The sequence below is a fragment of the Dasypus novemcinctus genome, chromosome 3 (assembly GCF_030445035.2).
Source record: "Dasypus novemcinctus isolate mDasNov1 chromosome 3, mDasNov1.1.hap2, whole genome shotgun sequence".
In the NCBI taxonomy this organism is placed as follows: domain Eukaryota; kingdom Metazoa; phylum Chordata; class Mammalia; order Cingulata; family Dasypodidae; genus Dasypus; species Dasypus novemcinctus.
Genome location: NC_080675.1, coordinates 37,176,476 through 37,190,440, shown reverse-complemented (window position 1 = coordinate 37,190,440; position 13,965 = coordinate 37,176,476). Strand labels below are relative to the sequence as shown.

The window sequence follows — 13,965 nt, the reverse complement described above, 5'->3', positions numbered from 1 at the left end:
TGTTCCAGCAACTTCACTGAGATGTGCCTTGTTATGGAAGCCATCTGGCATCCCCCACCTGCATCCCACCCACCCCCCAACCCAGAAAATCTGAGAGAATACTGATTTACTGTTCTACTCTTGACAGAATGTTTTTAATCCCATATGTTTTGATACTGTTGAGATGGTAACGACACATGTGAAAAGGATCCCTTGTTCAGCATGACTTTAGCAGCTTTTTTTGGCTCCTAGTGCAGGCTTTGAACAAAGCTGCCAGCAAACCCTTTGTGCAGTGTACAGTGTCACACATCCCACTTATGTGAAGTCATAGAGGAATGAAAATATGCCTTGGGATTGGAAAGGGTAATTATAAGGTTCATCCTAGACCCATGTTCGTTCCTTCACATATACCTCCCTCTGGTCTTTTTCCCCTGCACCCATTTTAGTTTAGTGGCATCACACTCCTAAAAGACAAGGCCCTAAAATTAATATGAACAAATCTTTTGAACACATTTCATCATGCATTTAGTAAGGTATCTTTTTCAATACCATACCCCTAGAGCCTGCCAGAGAAGCATTTTCACCACAGTATGGCAGGCCCAAGTGGTAGCCTTTTTCTACCTAAAATATAAGGCTTAGAATAAAATGTTAAAATAAAACAAATATCTATATTTTTTGAGATCCCAACATGCTAAGAGACTAACCCATGTTTTCCTAGTTGGTGAATCAGAAAGAATCCAGGGTTAGTCGGTATATGCCTTACTAGGGAGAATTCAAGAAAAATAATTTAATATATATTGAGTATATAAAGGGGGTGCCCTTTGTTCATTCAGTTTGGGAGAACAAAATTCTTTAATGACTTGCATTTCACCAGTTGAGAATGTCGAGATTTTTCTTTGTTAGCTGCATTTACCTGTCTTTGACATCAGCATATTATCAATTGGTGCCCCACTGACAGTGGAGAAATTGAGTTCATCATGCTTGACTCATTTATCTCAGTGAATGTCTTTTTTTTGCCCTCCCTGCTTTTGGAAATGGTTGAGAGTCATATCAACAGACTATGATACCATATTAACAGACATGTTCTTTACATGTTAGGAAAGATGCTGTAGAAGCCCAGAATTGTTGCTGTTAGCTATAGGAGTTTTAAAGAGGATAAATTCACTTATCTTTCATCTTTGGAGCCCTATCTGTAACACCAACTTGGAGTCCAAAAGGAAGCAATTGTTTTAAGTAAACTAGTTGCTGTGTGTCTTTTCTGTTGTGCTTAGCTTACAGTTATAGAGGACCTCAGGATTTCAATTCTTTTGTCCTCGAGCAGCATGAATATACAGGTAAAATATTTCCAAAGTGTCATGGTAAGTAACACATAATTGCATCCATGCCTGTCTAGGTAATGTAGATAAAAGTAGGTTAGCCAAACTTGGCAATGAATGAATTTCATAAATTTAATCCATATATTCTGAACCTTTCCCTTGAACCAAAAGTTGATTCCAAACTTTGCCGCATTGTTCATGGCCTTTGGTTTGGTGGTACTTGGCTGTGCTAATGTATATGATGTGACACATGGTCACCAGCTGCAAGCTTTATCCCTTTATCCATCAGCCACTCAGTTTCTAACGCGCTGTCTATTGTGTAAACTCTGAACAAGCTTATTGCTGAAATTCAGAGTTTGCTGGTCAGTGAACTGAAAGATGCAATGGCAGGCTGTCTTCATTTGTCAACATATGCTTGTGTCTGTTTAGTGCCTGCACCCTAATGTCCTATGCTGTGTTCCAGAGCCAACGTGCCATCTCCCAGCAGTATCAAAGGTACTGCCGGCTTTTCGAGAGAGCCCCAGTGGGAGATTAATGCGGCAGGATCCAGTGGTTCATTTGTCTCCAAACAAACAAGGGCATGTAAGTTACTGTAAAATAATAATTATTAATAGCTTCCTAGCAATGTGCCTTCCTTGTGATGTGAAAATGGTATGGGTCTGCTCTCTGTTTCCTCTGCATGGTAAAGGAGAAAGTCATCCTGGCAGAAGGCAGACTTTTGCCACTGTGGGCCTGGAATTTCTGCTGCTGTGGCCCTAAGGTTGCTTTGAGATAAACTCTTAATTCCTTGTGGTCATGTACCTGCCATCCCCACAGATCTGGATGGAAAACTGTCTGATTCACTGGCAAGCAGTCCTAAAATGGTAGGAATAGATATGTGCTAGAAATGAATTGTGTTTGCTTACACAATCACAAGCATGAGGTATGATTGGAGCATCAGTCAAGGTGGCAGATAGCTCCCTCTAAACTACCCCCTACTGCTTCTCTTACCTTCCATAGTTTCATAAATGTTTGTCCTTTCACCATAGAATTACATAATAACCTTATCAGCTTACAGATAGAATTGGTAACAAGAGGCTATCATTACATCAATTTCCTTACTTTTTAAATGTAGTTGATTTCCTTGGTTTGTCTATTCACTGGACTGTGTATTTATTTTCATGCCGTTTCATGAGATGCTGAGGGAACTTTTAATGAGAAGAGTCACATACGTTTTGCTCTAGAGAAATGGATATTGAAGCTAAAAAAAAATGAGAGCAAGCGGTATTTATTCCACACTCTCCACTAGGTTCTGTGGAGAGAGATTTACTGAGAAATGTGATGTTACTTGCAAGTGATAGATTATCCCAATTGAGCTATGATTTCCCCCTTCCTGTTGTGTGCTCCTGGGCCTCTTAGTTCATAACACATATATCTACATTTAAAGCTCATAAAAGGCTTGAAAGCACAAGTCTTAGAACATGCATAAAGTAAAAATGATTTAAACATTTTTCCCCCAGGAACAAGCTTTAGGTGGCATCCCAGCTAGTGTATCTTCAGGGAGTACAAACTAATTTTTTCCTATTAAACAGAAAAAAAGATAAATTTATAATGTAAAAAACCTATACAATCCTACGGTGCTTTCCTTGAGCCTCAGTAGTTTTTGTTTTATTCACTCTCCCTTGCTCCCACTCTTTCATCATTCCCTGACCAGGATGGGGATGGATGTGATTGATTACAAGTGATGGGAACCACAGCCATAAGCAGCCACCACAGTGGAGGTAGGAAACCGAAGCTTTGGTGGGAGCAAGCAGCTCCTCAGTCTCGTGACTGGGAGTGGTTTCTGGTGAACCACCCACCCAACCAGTCTTTCATAGCCATTTCCTCACTGCCACTAGAGTAACTTCACTTACTTGGTTTTGACTTTCCTTCCTCTTAAAATACAAATACCTTTGAAAAGCTCAAGTTTCCATCCTTTTTTTTTTTCTTTTAATTTTTTAATTTTTGTTGTTTTCATCCTTTCTTGGGAAGAGATTTTGATGAAGAGAGTTCTTGGGCCTTCTTAGTTACCTCAAAGGAAGGGGGAGAAAAGCTAGGGGTCATAAAACAGGAAGTATGGGGTTCTTTAAAGCACATTTTTTCCCATTCTTACCCAGGCCTGAGCTTGTGAGAATGATAAAAACCAAGGGGTGAGTTATGGGAATAATACGTTGCTATCTGGCTAGGCTCCTTAGAAAAAGAGTATGTCAAGTCATGAGACCATGAAGAGAATATTCCCAATATTCCCAGTGCTGGAATGAACAGAGCCCTACTACTCTTTCTGTGTGGCCTCACAACAAAACTTGGAATATTTTTGCTTGATTCTTACTCCCTTGAGCTGCAATGTCCTATATATTAGCCACTAGCCACAGGAGGCCAGTGTGTCTGAACTGATACATGCTGTAGGGTAAAACGCACACCAGATTTTGGAGGCCCAGTGCAAGAAAAAGAGAATGTGAAATTCTCATTAATAATTTTTAAATATTGGTTAAATGTCAAATAAATATATTTAAATTTGGCTTCTAGAAAATTTTAAATTACAAATGTGGCTCACATTATATTTCTTTGGAAATCTGGATTATACTCTGCACTCCTAGTGCAGCTCAATTCCAACTAGCCACATTTCAAGCCACTGCTGCTGAATACTAGAACACAGATGGTCCAGAGCTAAAGAAGTCTGCCTACAAATAGTAAAAATAATTTAAGACTTGATAAAGCTAAAGTGGTTATTGAAAAAAAGAAAATTAGAGTAACACCAGTAAAGGGACTGAGACTGGATCTGTTTTAAAGTATTTTGCTTTCGAGTGAAACTGGAGTATTCTCCTTCTGCTCTGACCTTCAGCCAGCAGAGAGCACATTCCTTTCTTAACCATAAATATATACATATGTAATTCCTTCTCTCCTTATTTTTTCTTAATGTCCACAGTGGATCTGACTTCCTGCCTCTCTTTAAATTAAAAATCTTACTTTTCCAGATATCTTTTGAAATCTTATTTCTTCTTATTTTCTTTGAGTACGTCTTTACTCTTTAGATGTTTTGGGTAAAGTCTGTAAAATGTTCTTTCTAAGCCATTGTGTTGAAGGGGTTCTGTATACATTTTTTATTAAGATATAATTCACATAGCATAATATCCACCACTTTAAAGTGTACAATTAAGTAGGTTTTTACTCTTTTCACGGAGTTGTGCACCCATCACCACTCTCTAATTCCAGAACATTTTCATCACCCCAAAAAGAAACCTCATACCCACTAGCAGTCATTTCCCACTGTTCTCCCTCTTTCCCTCACTACGCCACCCCCCAAATCTCAGACAACCACTAATCTGTCTATCTCTGCGGATTTGCCTATTCTGGGTAGTTCATATAAACGGAATCATGCAGTATGTAGTCTTTTGTGTCTTATTTAGTATTATATTGTCAAGCTTCATCCATATTTGTAGTATTGGTATTGCATTCCTTTTTGTGGTTGAATAATATTCCATTGCATGTATATACCACAATTTATCCATTCATTCCTTGATGGACATTTGGGTTCTTTCTACTATGGGGCTGTTATGAATAATGCTGTGAACATCCATGTGCAAATTTTTGTGTGGCCACATATTCTCTTTAGTATATGCATACCTAAAGTGGAATTGCTGGGTCATATGGTAGCTCTACATTTAGCCTTTTGAGGAACTGCCAGACTGTTTTCCAAAGTGGCTGTTCCATTTTACATTCCCACCAGCAACATATGAGAGTTCCAATTTCTCTACTTACCAACACTTGCTATTTTCAGTCCTTTTTTAGCCATCGTAGTAGATGTGTGAAGTGCTACCTCATTTGTGATTTTGGTTTATATTTTCCCAGTAACTAATGATGTTGAATATATATTCTTCACATGCTTACTGGCCGTTTGTATTTCTTATTTGGAGAAATGCCTATTGAAATCTTTTGCCCATTTTTAATTTGGGTTGTCTTTTTATTGTTTAATGGTAAGAGTCCTTATATATTCTGTATAGAAGTGCCTTATCAGCTTTATTATTTGTAAATATTTCTCCCATTCTGTGGGTTGTCTTTTTACTTTCTTAAGGGTATCATTTGGAGCACAAAAATTTTTAATTTGATGGAATGCAGTTTATTTTTTCTTTTATTGTGTTTTGGGTGTCATATCTAAGAAACTGCTGCCTAATCCAAGGTTGTAGAAATTTACTTCTGTGTTTTCTTAGAGTTTTGTTGTTTTAGCTCTTACATTTAGGTCTTTGGTTCATTTTGAGTTTCTTTTTAAATTTGGCGGGGGTTCAACTTCATTTCTTTTTGCAAGTGGATATCTAATTGTCCTAGCACCGTTTGTTAAAAGGTTACTTTCCCTTTTGAATTGTCTTGGCTCCTCTGTTTAAATTTTACCTCTGGGTTCAAATTTACCTCTGGAGAGTACTACTAAATAGATCCTAATTTTGGAAGGAAAAGATCTCTTTAGGAATGTCTCGAATTCAGACTAGCTTTTACTTTGAGCAGTAGGGCTTTTAGAATCAAGCACATTTTATAATTATTACTCCTTTCAAAGAATTATTTCCTCTCTGTTTTTAAGATAAAGATATTAGAGACTTTTCAGTGACAGTTTAGAATAATTTTTTTCTGATGAAAATTATCTCAATTGTGCTGATACTTGCATATAAGTCAAACAATGAAAAATGGATTCTTAAAAATGTTCCCAGCACTCTTTGCTCTGGACACTTTTGAATGGATCAGAGTTGCAGAGACTTTTCCAGGCACCTCCTGTCTTTTTTTTTTCTGTTGGAACTTGTGCCTTGAGACCTCCATAACCAGACACATGTCACAGTGTTGCTCCCTGCTCATTTTTCATGGTGTTCAAGAAACACAGCCTGTACTTAAGTAAATCGTGCTTCCTTTTCAGTCTGACAGCCACTACTCGAGCCACTCCAGTAGCAATACCCTCTCCAGCAATGCTTCGAGTGCCCATAGTGACGAGAAGTGGTATGATGGGGACCGCACTGAATCCGAACTGAACAGCTACAACTATCTACAAGGCACCTCTGCCGACAGTGGCATCGACACCACCTCCTACGGGCCCAGCCATGGCAGCACAGCCTCCCTGGGGGCAGCTACGTCCTCACCTCGTTCAGGGCCAGGCAAGGAGAAAGTGGCTCCCCTCTGGCATAGTTCCAGCGAAGTCATCTCCTTGGCAGACCGGACTTTAGAGACAGAGAGCCACGGCATGGACCGGAAAACGGAATCTTCCCTGAGCTTGGATATCCATAGCAAGAGCCAAGCAGGTGCAAACCCTCTGACAAGGGAGAACAGCACTTTCAGTATAAATGATGCTGCTTCCCACTCAAGGTAATCGTCCTTCCAGGCTGCTTCTCTGATTTCCAATCCAGTCCTAAATATAGTTTCCTGGCCTCATCCCACTCTGCTTTCCTCAATAATATATGAAGAAAAGAGGCTTTCTATGAACTAAAAGTTATTTTTATTTATTTATTTGTTTGTTTGTTTGTTCCCCCCCCCCCCCCCTTGTGGCTTGCTTGCGGTCTGTTCTCTGTGTCCCTTCACTGCACGTTCTTCTGTGTCTGCTTTCTCCCTTTGGTGCATCATCTTGCTGCGCCAGCTCTCTGCGGGCACAGGCTGTCAGCTCTCTGCGGGCACGGGCCAGCTTATCTTCACAAGGAAGCCCTAGGATGTGAACCCAGGGCCTCCCATATGGTAGACAGGAGCCCAAGCATTGAGCCGCAGCCTCTTCCCCAAACTTATTTTTATATGTTTAATGCCTTTATTTGCCAGTGAAATGCTTCATAAATAGTTCCGTCATCCTACTGAGTTCTTTTAAACTGTGAGAAAAATTTGCAGATATTTTTCATTAAGTTGTATTGGAATTTTTAAAAGTTGTCCTGTTTTCCAGAATGAGAGAGTAAAGGTATATCCTTGTAATTTCGACTTTCCACTGGTAGGAGAGATGTAGAACAGGGGTTCTTAACCTTGGGGATCCATGGGTAGATTTCAAGGGGTCCATGAGCTTGAATTGAAAATTCAAAAGAACATTATTCTTGTGGGGACGTATTGGTGGGGGTATGATATATTTATTAAATAATACACCGTACAGTGTGGACTTAGTAAGGGGTCCATGGTTTTTACCTGACTGGCAAAGAGGTCTGTAGGACAGAAGAGGTTAGGAACCCCTGCTGTAGAAAGAGACAGTGTTTTGAAGATCTTGAAAAAAAAATCTTGACTGTGTTTTTTCCCAAGACTAACAGGGCATTATTTACAATGCTAAACACCTCCTTTACATTGCCACTCTGTCAGAGAACATCACCTACCCAATGTTTGCATGGTAATTTTTGTTCAGTAATTGGTTCCTGACAGTGATGAGTTGAGGGTGAGAGGTGTCCAACAGAAAAGTGTAGCTAAAATTATATACATCCCATCTACCTTTCAGAATAGAAACCTACACATTCCCCTGACTCCTTAGAGATCACTCTGCTAGGCAAAATAAATACTATTTTTCAATCACTGTTTTAGATTTGAGCCTAAAGTCCAAAGTATGATAAGATTCTTCCTCATCTGGAAGAAACATTCCATCACTATCTTTTCAGGCCTGTTAATCTCTAAGGTCTTCTCTCCTTTTACCGTTTATTTTTCTCAGTCGTTGATCACCTTGTGTAACAGCATCTAACTTGGCTGTCTACTGGGTCCTTTTTAGTGTTACACCCCAAAGAAAAATAGTAGAGAAGCTCAATTTAGTTTTACTTTTCAAATGGGAGTCCAGGCACATAATCATCAGTAACACCCCAAATAACCTTCATGAGAAAGAACATCCTCTGGATTTGTTAACTTGATCAGTTAAGTATTCAGTTCTCCTACTGTATCTGCATTCTTACTGATAAGATTATTGAGCTTTCCATCTTTTAAAATTCAGGTTGGTCCTATGGTGTGAAGAATTTACAGAGTTTTATTCCTACTTACCATTATTACCACACTGCAGTAATGAAAATAATCATGATCGAACAAGAAACTACACAGCCCCCCAAGCAAAAACTACATTGGGAAAGTAGTCTCCATCTTCTGAGTAGCAAGCACTTAGTTAACTTGCCACAATTCAGAAAAATAGAATGTCTGATTCAATAGATTAAGGGATGTTTTAGGAAAAGTAAAAGAGGCAACTAGGCATCAAATACAGTAATATAATCTAGACATAGAATCACGTAGCACTGAATTTTGACACTCACTTTTTCCTGCACACCCCACCATCTCATTGAAAATAGATTGTATGTTGACTCAGAACATTTTTCAAATCAAAATAGTTTTTCTGTGGTCTCTAGATTTAGTTTGAATCCTGTTTCTGTGGTTTTCAATTTTTTGTTTTGAAAGGAGTATGTCTTAATTTTTGTTAAGAATAATACTGTATCTGGAGCTATGTCTGTAGTCTAATTTGATGGCAAAAGAAAGTCAATTATAAAGGTCTTGTCTCAAATGGAATCCCCATGGCATAAGGTTGAAACACAGACTGCGCCATTATCTCACAAATCCCCAGGGATCAACAAAGCCCTCTGAAAATTAGGCACCTGGGCTTGCATTATTGGAATTTGCTGACTGGGCCTGCCTGAAAGCCTCAAAGGATTGTCTAAACTTTCTGCTTCAATCAGGTCATGCAGAAATCATTTGAATTATCATTTAGAAATAACTTCTATTGAAAGCCAGGCTTATTAGAGAAGAAAAGAATGTGGCCTTTCAGGGAAGGTGGCAGGGCTTCCCACCCACCAATGGGTTGAGTGACAGTAGCTTCTAGACTCTGGTAAACTTGGGTGCTTTGTGATTTCAATCTGTTGATCTTGGCGGAGTGAGCTGAATAATCAGAGATGTAGTAGCCTTCCTCTTCTGGAGGAAAGGGGACTAAGCCACCAACTGCACATTGGAAGAGAAACTAAACTAAAATCAGTGCAAATTAGAGTGTTTGTGTCCTCAGAAGACAGGAACAGCAATTAATGTGGAGATCTCTTGACAGTGCATAAAAGAGCTTGTACCTGGGACTCGGTGACAAAAACCAAATTACAGTGATTAAGTTCTACTGTGTATTTCTGTCTGGGCTCTGTTCCTACCCCTCTGTTCTCCAGTCTCCCTGTTGATGACTGTGCAGGTTTTTTGTGGCAACCCGTGAGAAGTGCATTAATGTAGGTTGGTAATTACATGGGATTATTACAGTCAAATGTCATTAAGAGAAGCCATATACACTGAAAACTTCCTGCAATTAAAAACTCTGTTAATTGCTGTAAAATGTTGCTCCTAGAATACATATGTATCTTCCCTGAAGCTCAGAAATTTAGAGAGAGGTCTTAATTTTTTGTAATTGCTGTTAACATTTCCTGATTTTAAAATGAATCTCTCAAAAAATGATTTTGGTGCTCATAGGAGAAGTGAAGATAACTCGTCTTTTAATATACTCTCATCAGCTAGGTTCGTTTTTCTTTTCTTAGCCTCAGTGGAATAGGCAGTGCCAATTTGTGTGGGGACCAAAGACCTTCTCAGCAGTAAAGAGCTCTAGTCCAGCTGACAATGGCATTACCCATATTGGAACTAGATTTAAGACCATGCATTCTAAAGCTAGAAAACCCACTTTTCTGTGCGTACTGAATTTATTTGGTTTGAGTGTCCATCCTATTATGCTTACCCCTTTACCCTGCCATTCTGTTTGTGGCAAAACTTCCTTCTTCCAGCTTCCTTTAGGCCCCCTTAGAACCCTGTAGCTACTTAGTACCTCCTTAGTACCCACTTATGTGATCGCATAGACATTTTTCACTCCATCCACTCTGAGGACTTCTCATCTAGTATGGGCACACTAAGCATTTTGTATAGCACATGCCTCCATGAGCATAATAGGTGGTTAGTAAATTTTGATGAGTAAATGAATAACTGCTTCCTTAATGTATGCACTTTTTGCCTCATGACTCAAGTTCCCTATAAATAAAGCAGTTCAAACGTAGCATAAATTTTCAACTGCAAAATCTTCTAGAAAACCACTAATACATTTCAAAGCTTATTATATAGATGTGTGTCAATTTTGCAAAGGGCTGTAGTGCTTTTATATATAAATGTGTATATCAGAGCAGGGGTTCTTAAGGGATCTGTGAGCTTGAATTGAAATAAAAAAAACATTATTCTCATGGGGACATGTTGGTGTGGGTGTGATATATTTATTAAATAATGTACAGTATAGTGTGGACTTAGTAAGGGGTCCATGGTTTTCACCTGACTGGCAAAGGGGTCCGTGGAACAAAAAAGGTTAAGAACCCCTGAATTAGTGTCTGTAAAGTCCTTGTGCAGCATGAATTTTAACAAAGTCATAAAATTAACAATCTGTAAAACAAACAGGAGAGGGACTATTAGTAGCCATATGCAAATGTTAATCAGTGTCTGGATATTAGTTGTTCAGTGTCTGACATTCACTACAGGGGCTGGTTAACTGCCCAAAGTTGCCAGTACCTTTCAATTTCTGGAAGGTACTTTTTCTGATCAACCTAATAAGCTAACTATTCATGCCAAAAAAGCTGTATATTTCTTGAGAGTAGAGGAAAAGAAGGGCTTTCTTACATTTAGTTTACATTGAACGTTAAGGAATGCCTCGGGCTGCTACAACACACTGGCCTATCTATGTATGTGTGCCTCTGTGTATGTATTAGAGCTGGTATGTTTAAATTTTATTCCCTGCTGTCTTTAGTATCCTACATATGTTAAAAATATGGCTTCCTAACTTGTTTAGAAAATTACCAACAATTAATTGCTTTACTTCTATTTTTTTTTCTTAAGAGGCAAATATGATGTTTATAAGTTTTATGGACTAATTCAGAATTTAGAAGTGCGGCATCTAATATCAGAAACCAAAACTTCTCTTAAAAGATATAGTTAGCTCTACTTGCTTTAACCTATTGTTAGGGAAGGATTGTTTTAATTACTAATTTTTGCTTTGTAACACTATATACAACCAGTTTCAGGATTATATTTTATTTTCCTTTGATACAGTAGAACTTCAGGTGATCTGGCCTAAACTCTTTTGCCCCGTTTTGACCAGCTTTCGAGGGTGGGAGATTATTTTATTCAGAACTCTGGGATGTTCAGCTGACCTCAAAGATTAAAAATCAGAATCACTGTGGTTAGAATTTCAAGTGAAATTGAAATTCTGAGAAAATGAGCATCAGGCAGGACACAATTGTTGGATCCCTTGGTGCAGAGCTCACTGACAAAAAGTTGGCCATTACTTCGTATTATGAAACAACTAATTTATCCAGTTGATGTGAAAGGCCCAAGTAAATCATAAGAACAAAAGGAATTGGGCAGAGTCCATTCCTTATCATACATAAACCATCCTACCAGGAGGAGAATTTATCCAATTGCTTCTAAAAAATCAAAGGAAAGAAAACTCTCAATAGGAAAAAGTCCATAACCTCTGAATAATTTCAGTCCTCTCTCTTCAACATTTTTGTCTCTAATTGAAATTCCTCCAGCTACAGTTTAAATATACAAAAAAGACCTCAATTAAGATAAGAATAAATGGTTTTTTTGAGCTTAGTCTTTTCTAAGCCTAAGATTTTTTCAAGCCTAAAATTATGAAACTTGTATAGACACTTACAAGAGGTATTTGAAAACAGTTTCTTTTAAAGAAATTTTGTACCAGCTCTTCACCTCCAAGAATTGAGAGAAATACCCAGAAAAAATAGCCCTAGCTTTGGAACCTAAGGTTGAGAGTCAAGTCTCAGTTCTACCATTCATCAGATATGTGGCCTTCAACCAGTCATGCCATTTCACTAAACTTGTCCCTTATCAGTAATCGAATAATACCTGGTCTACCTTATAATGGTTGCTTTTATATTGAGAATAAAAAGGATTATCAAATATATTGCAAATTGTATATGTCCTTTTAAGACAAAAGGTTTCCTGTCATTTCTTTTACGCACTCTATCAACTCTTTTAATGCAGTATCTAGTTACTTTTCCTTCAACAAACATTTATCTCCCATAGCTCCCTATTAACAGTCCTTTATAATTGCTTTTCCTTTTTATTTTAAAATAATTTCAAACTTTCAGGACTTTCAAAAATAATACAAACCCCATATGGAGAACTCCTATCTACCCCGCCCTCCAGATACCCAGATCCACCATTTTTAACATTTTATCACCTTTGCTCTGTCATGCTATCATTCCATCAGCCAGCGAGCTATCTATCTTCTGAACAATTGAGAGCAAGATGTACACATCATACTCCTTGAATCGATAATACTTCCATGAATATTCCATAAGAACTGGATATTCACTTATGTAATCACCTCAAGTGAAGTTAACAAGTTCAAGACAATGGTATAAAGCTTTTTTCCATTCTCTATGAAATTCCAATTTTTTCTTACGTCCCAATAATGCCTTTCAGGCTTTTTCTCCTCCTCTTAGATCTCATCCAGTACCATTTATTCCATTTAATCATCATTATTTCTTTAGTTTCTTTTTCTTTCTTTTTTCTTTTAATTGTGGGAACATATATACAACATAAATCTTCCCATCCCAACCCCTACCAAGCACATCATTCAGGGGAATTAATCACATCCACAGTTGTAGTACCCTCACCACCATCCAAAACTAGAACTTTTCCTTCACCCCAACCACAAACCCTACCCTCATTTTCCATGAACTACCCATTCCACCTGCCCCACACCCCTGGTAACCTGTACTCTACTTTGTCTCTGTGAGTTTACATATACTTTGATATTTTCTTTGTGATTACCTTGGGGCTTAAATTTAACACCTGTATTACTCAGCCCAAAGGGGTGCTGAAATATGTTGGCTTTTAGAAAGGTATTTGTTTGGAATAGAAACTTACAGTAACAAGTCCCTAAAGAGTCCAACTCAAGGTATAGTAAGAGGCACTTTCTCACCTATTGTCTGTTGCCACATGTTGAAGCAAGATAGCTGCCGATATCAGCGAGGGCTTAGCCTTCCTCTTTCCTCTTAAGGCTCTGTGGGCCCAGCCTCTTTCTAACTCAGCTGTAGGCTGGAGGGCTCATTTCTTTCTGGGCTCAGCAGCCCTGTTATCTTCACAAAATTGGCTGTAAACTGTCAGGTGAATAGCTCATCTCTATTCCTGGGACCTCAGGATCAAAACTGACAGGCTCTCTTCTCTTCCATGTCTGTGGAGCTCTCTCTATTCCTCTGTGTATCTTCTTCTCTGTGAGTGTCCATTTATGTAGGCCACCAAGGGGGCAGGGACTCAACCCTGCACACCCTAATGATGTGGTCAGATCAAAGCCCTATTCTTGATTTAATCAAATAAATGTAAAGCTGTTGAATTTAAATCAGTCAAAGGGTGTCATGCCCAGAGGAACAGACCAGTTTACAAAAATAATCAATGTCTCTTTTTGGAATTCATAAATAATATCAAATTGCTACACTGTACCTTCTGAATTCCGAAAAGACATTACGATATTTTTTAAAAGCTCAAATCAGTAACAATGGTAAGTACAAAATCACATCACAATCAATTTATAGAAATACAGTTTGTCTTAGGGCTGTAGACCTCTGAAACGAACAAAACAATTTATCTGCTTCCATTATACAAAGGTTCAGAAAAAGGATAAATATTTATATTACCATAAGGAGAAATTGGGGGGGACACATGA

General features: G+C 38.4%; 1 protein-coding gene across 50 annotated transcripts in view; it reads left to right on the top strand.

Annotated features, from left to right (window-relative positions):
* Positions 1–13,965, top strand: part of SIPA1L1 (signal induced proliferation associated 1 like 1) — a 399,857-nt gene that overhangs the window by 360,781 nt on the left and 25,111 nt on the right. For 34 of the 50 annotated variants that reach the window (XM_058293142.1, XM_071213827.1, XM_058293141.2 and 31 more), the window contains 3 exons: positions 1,251–1,313; positions 1,759–1,877; positions 6,211–6,653. In XM_058293142.1, the coding sequence (XP_058149125.1) occupies positions 1,251–1,313; positions 1,759–1,877; positions 6,211–6,653 (625 nt within the window). The remainder of the gene's footprint in view (positions 1–1,250; positions 1,314–1,758; positions 1,878–6,210; positions 6,654–13,965) is intronic. The other 16 variants (XM_058293172.2, XM_058293144.2, XM_058293147.2 and 13 more) reach the window with 1 other exon arrangement.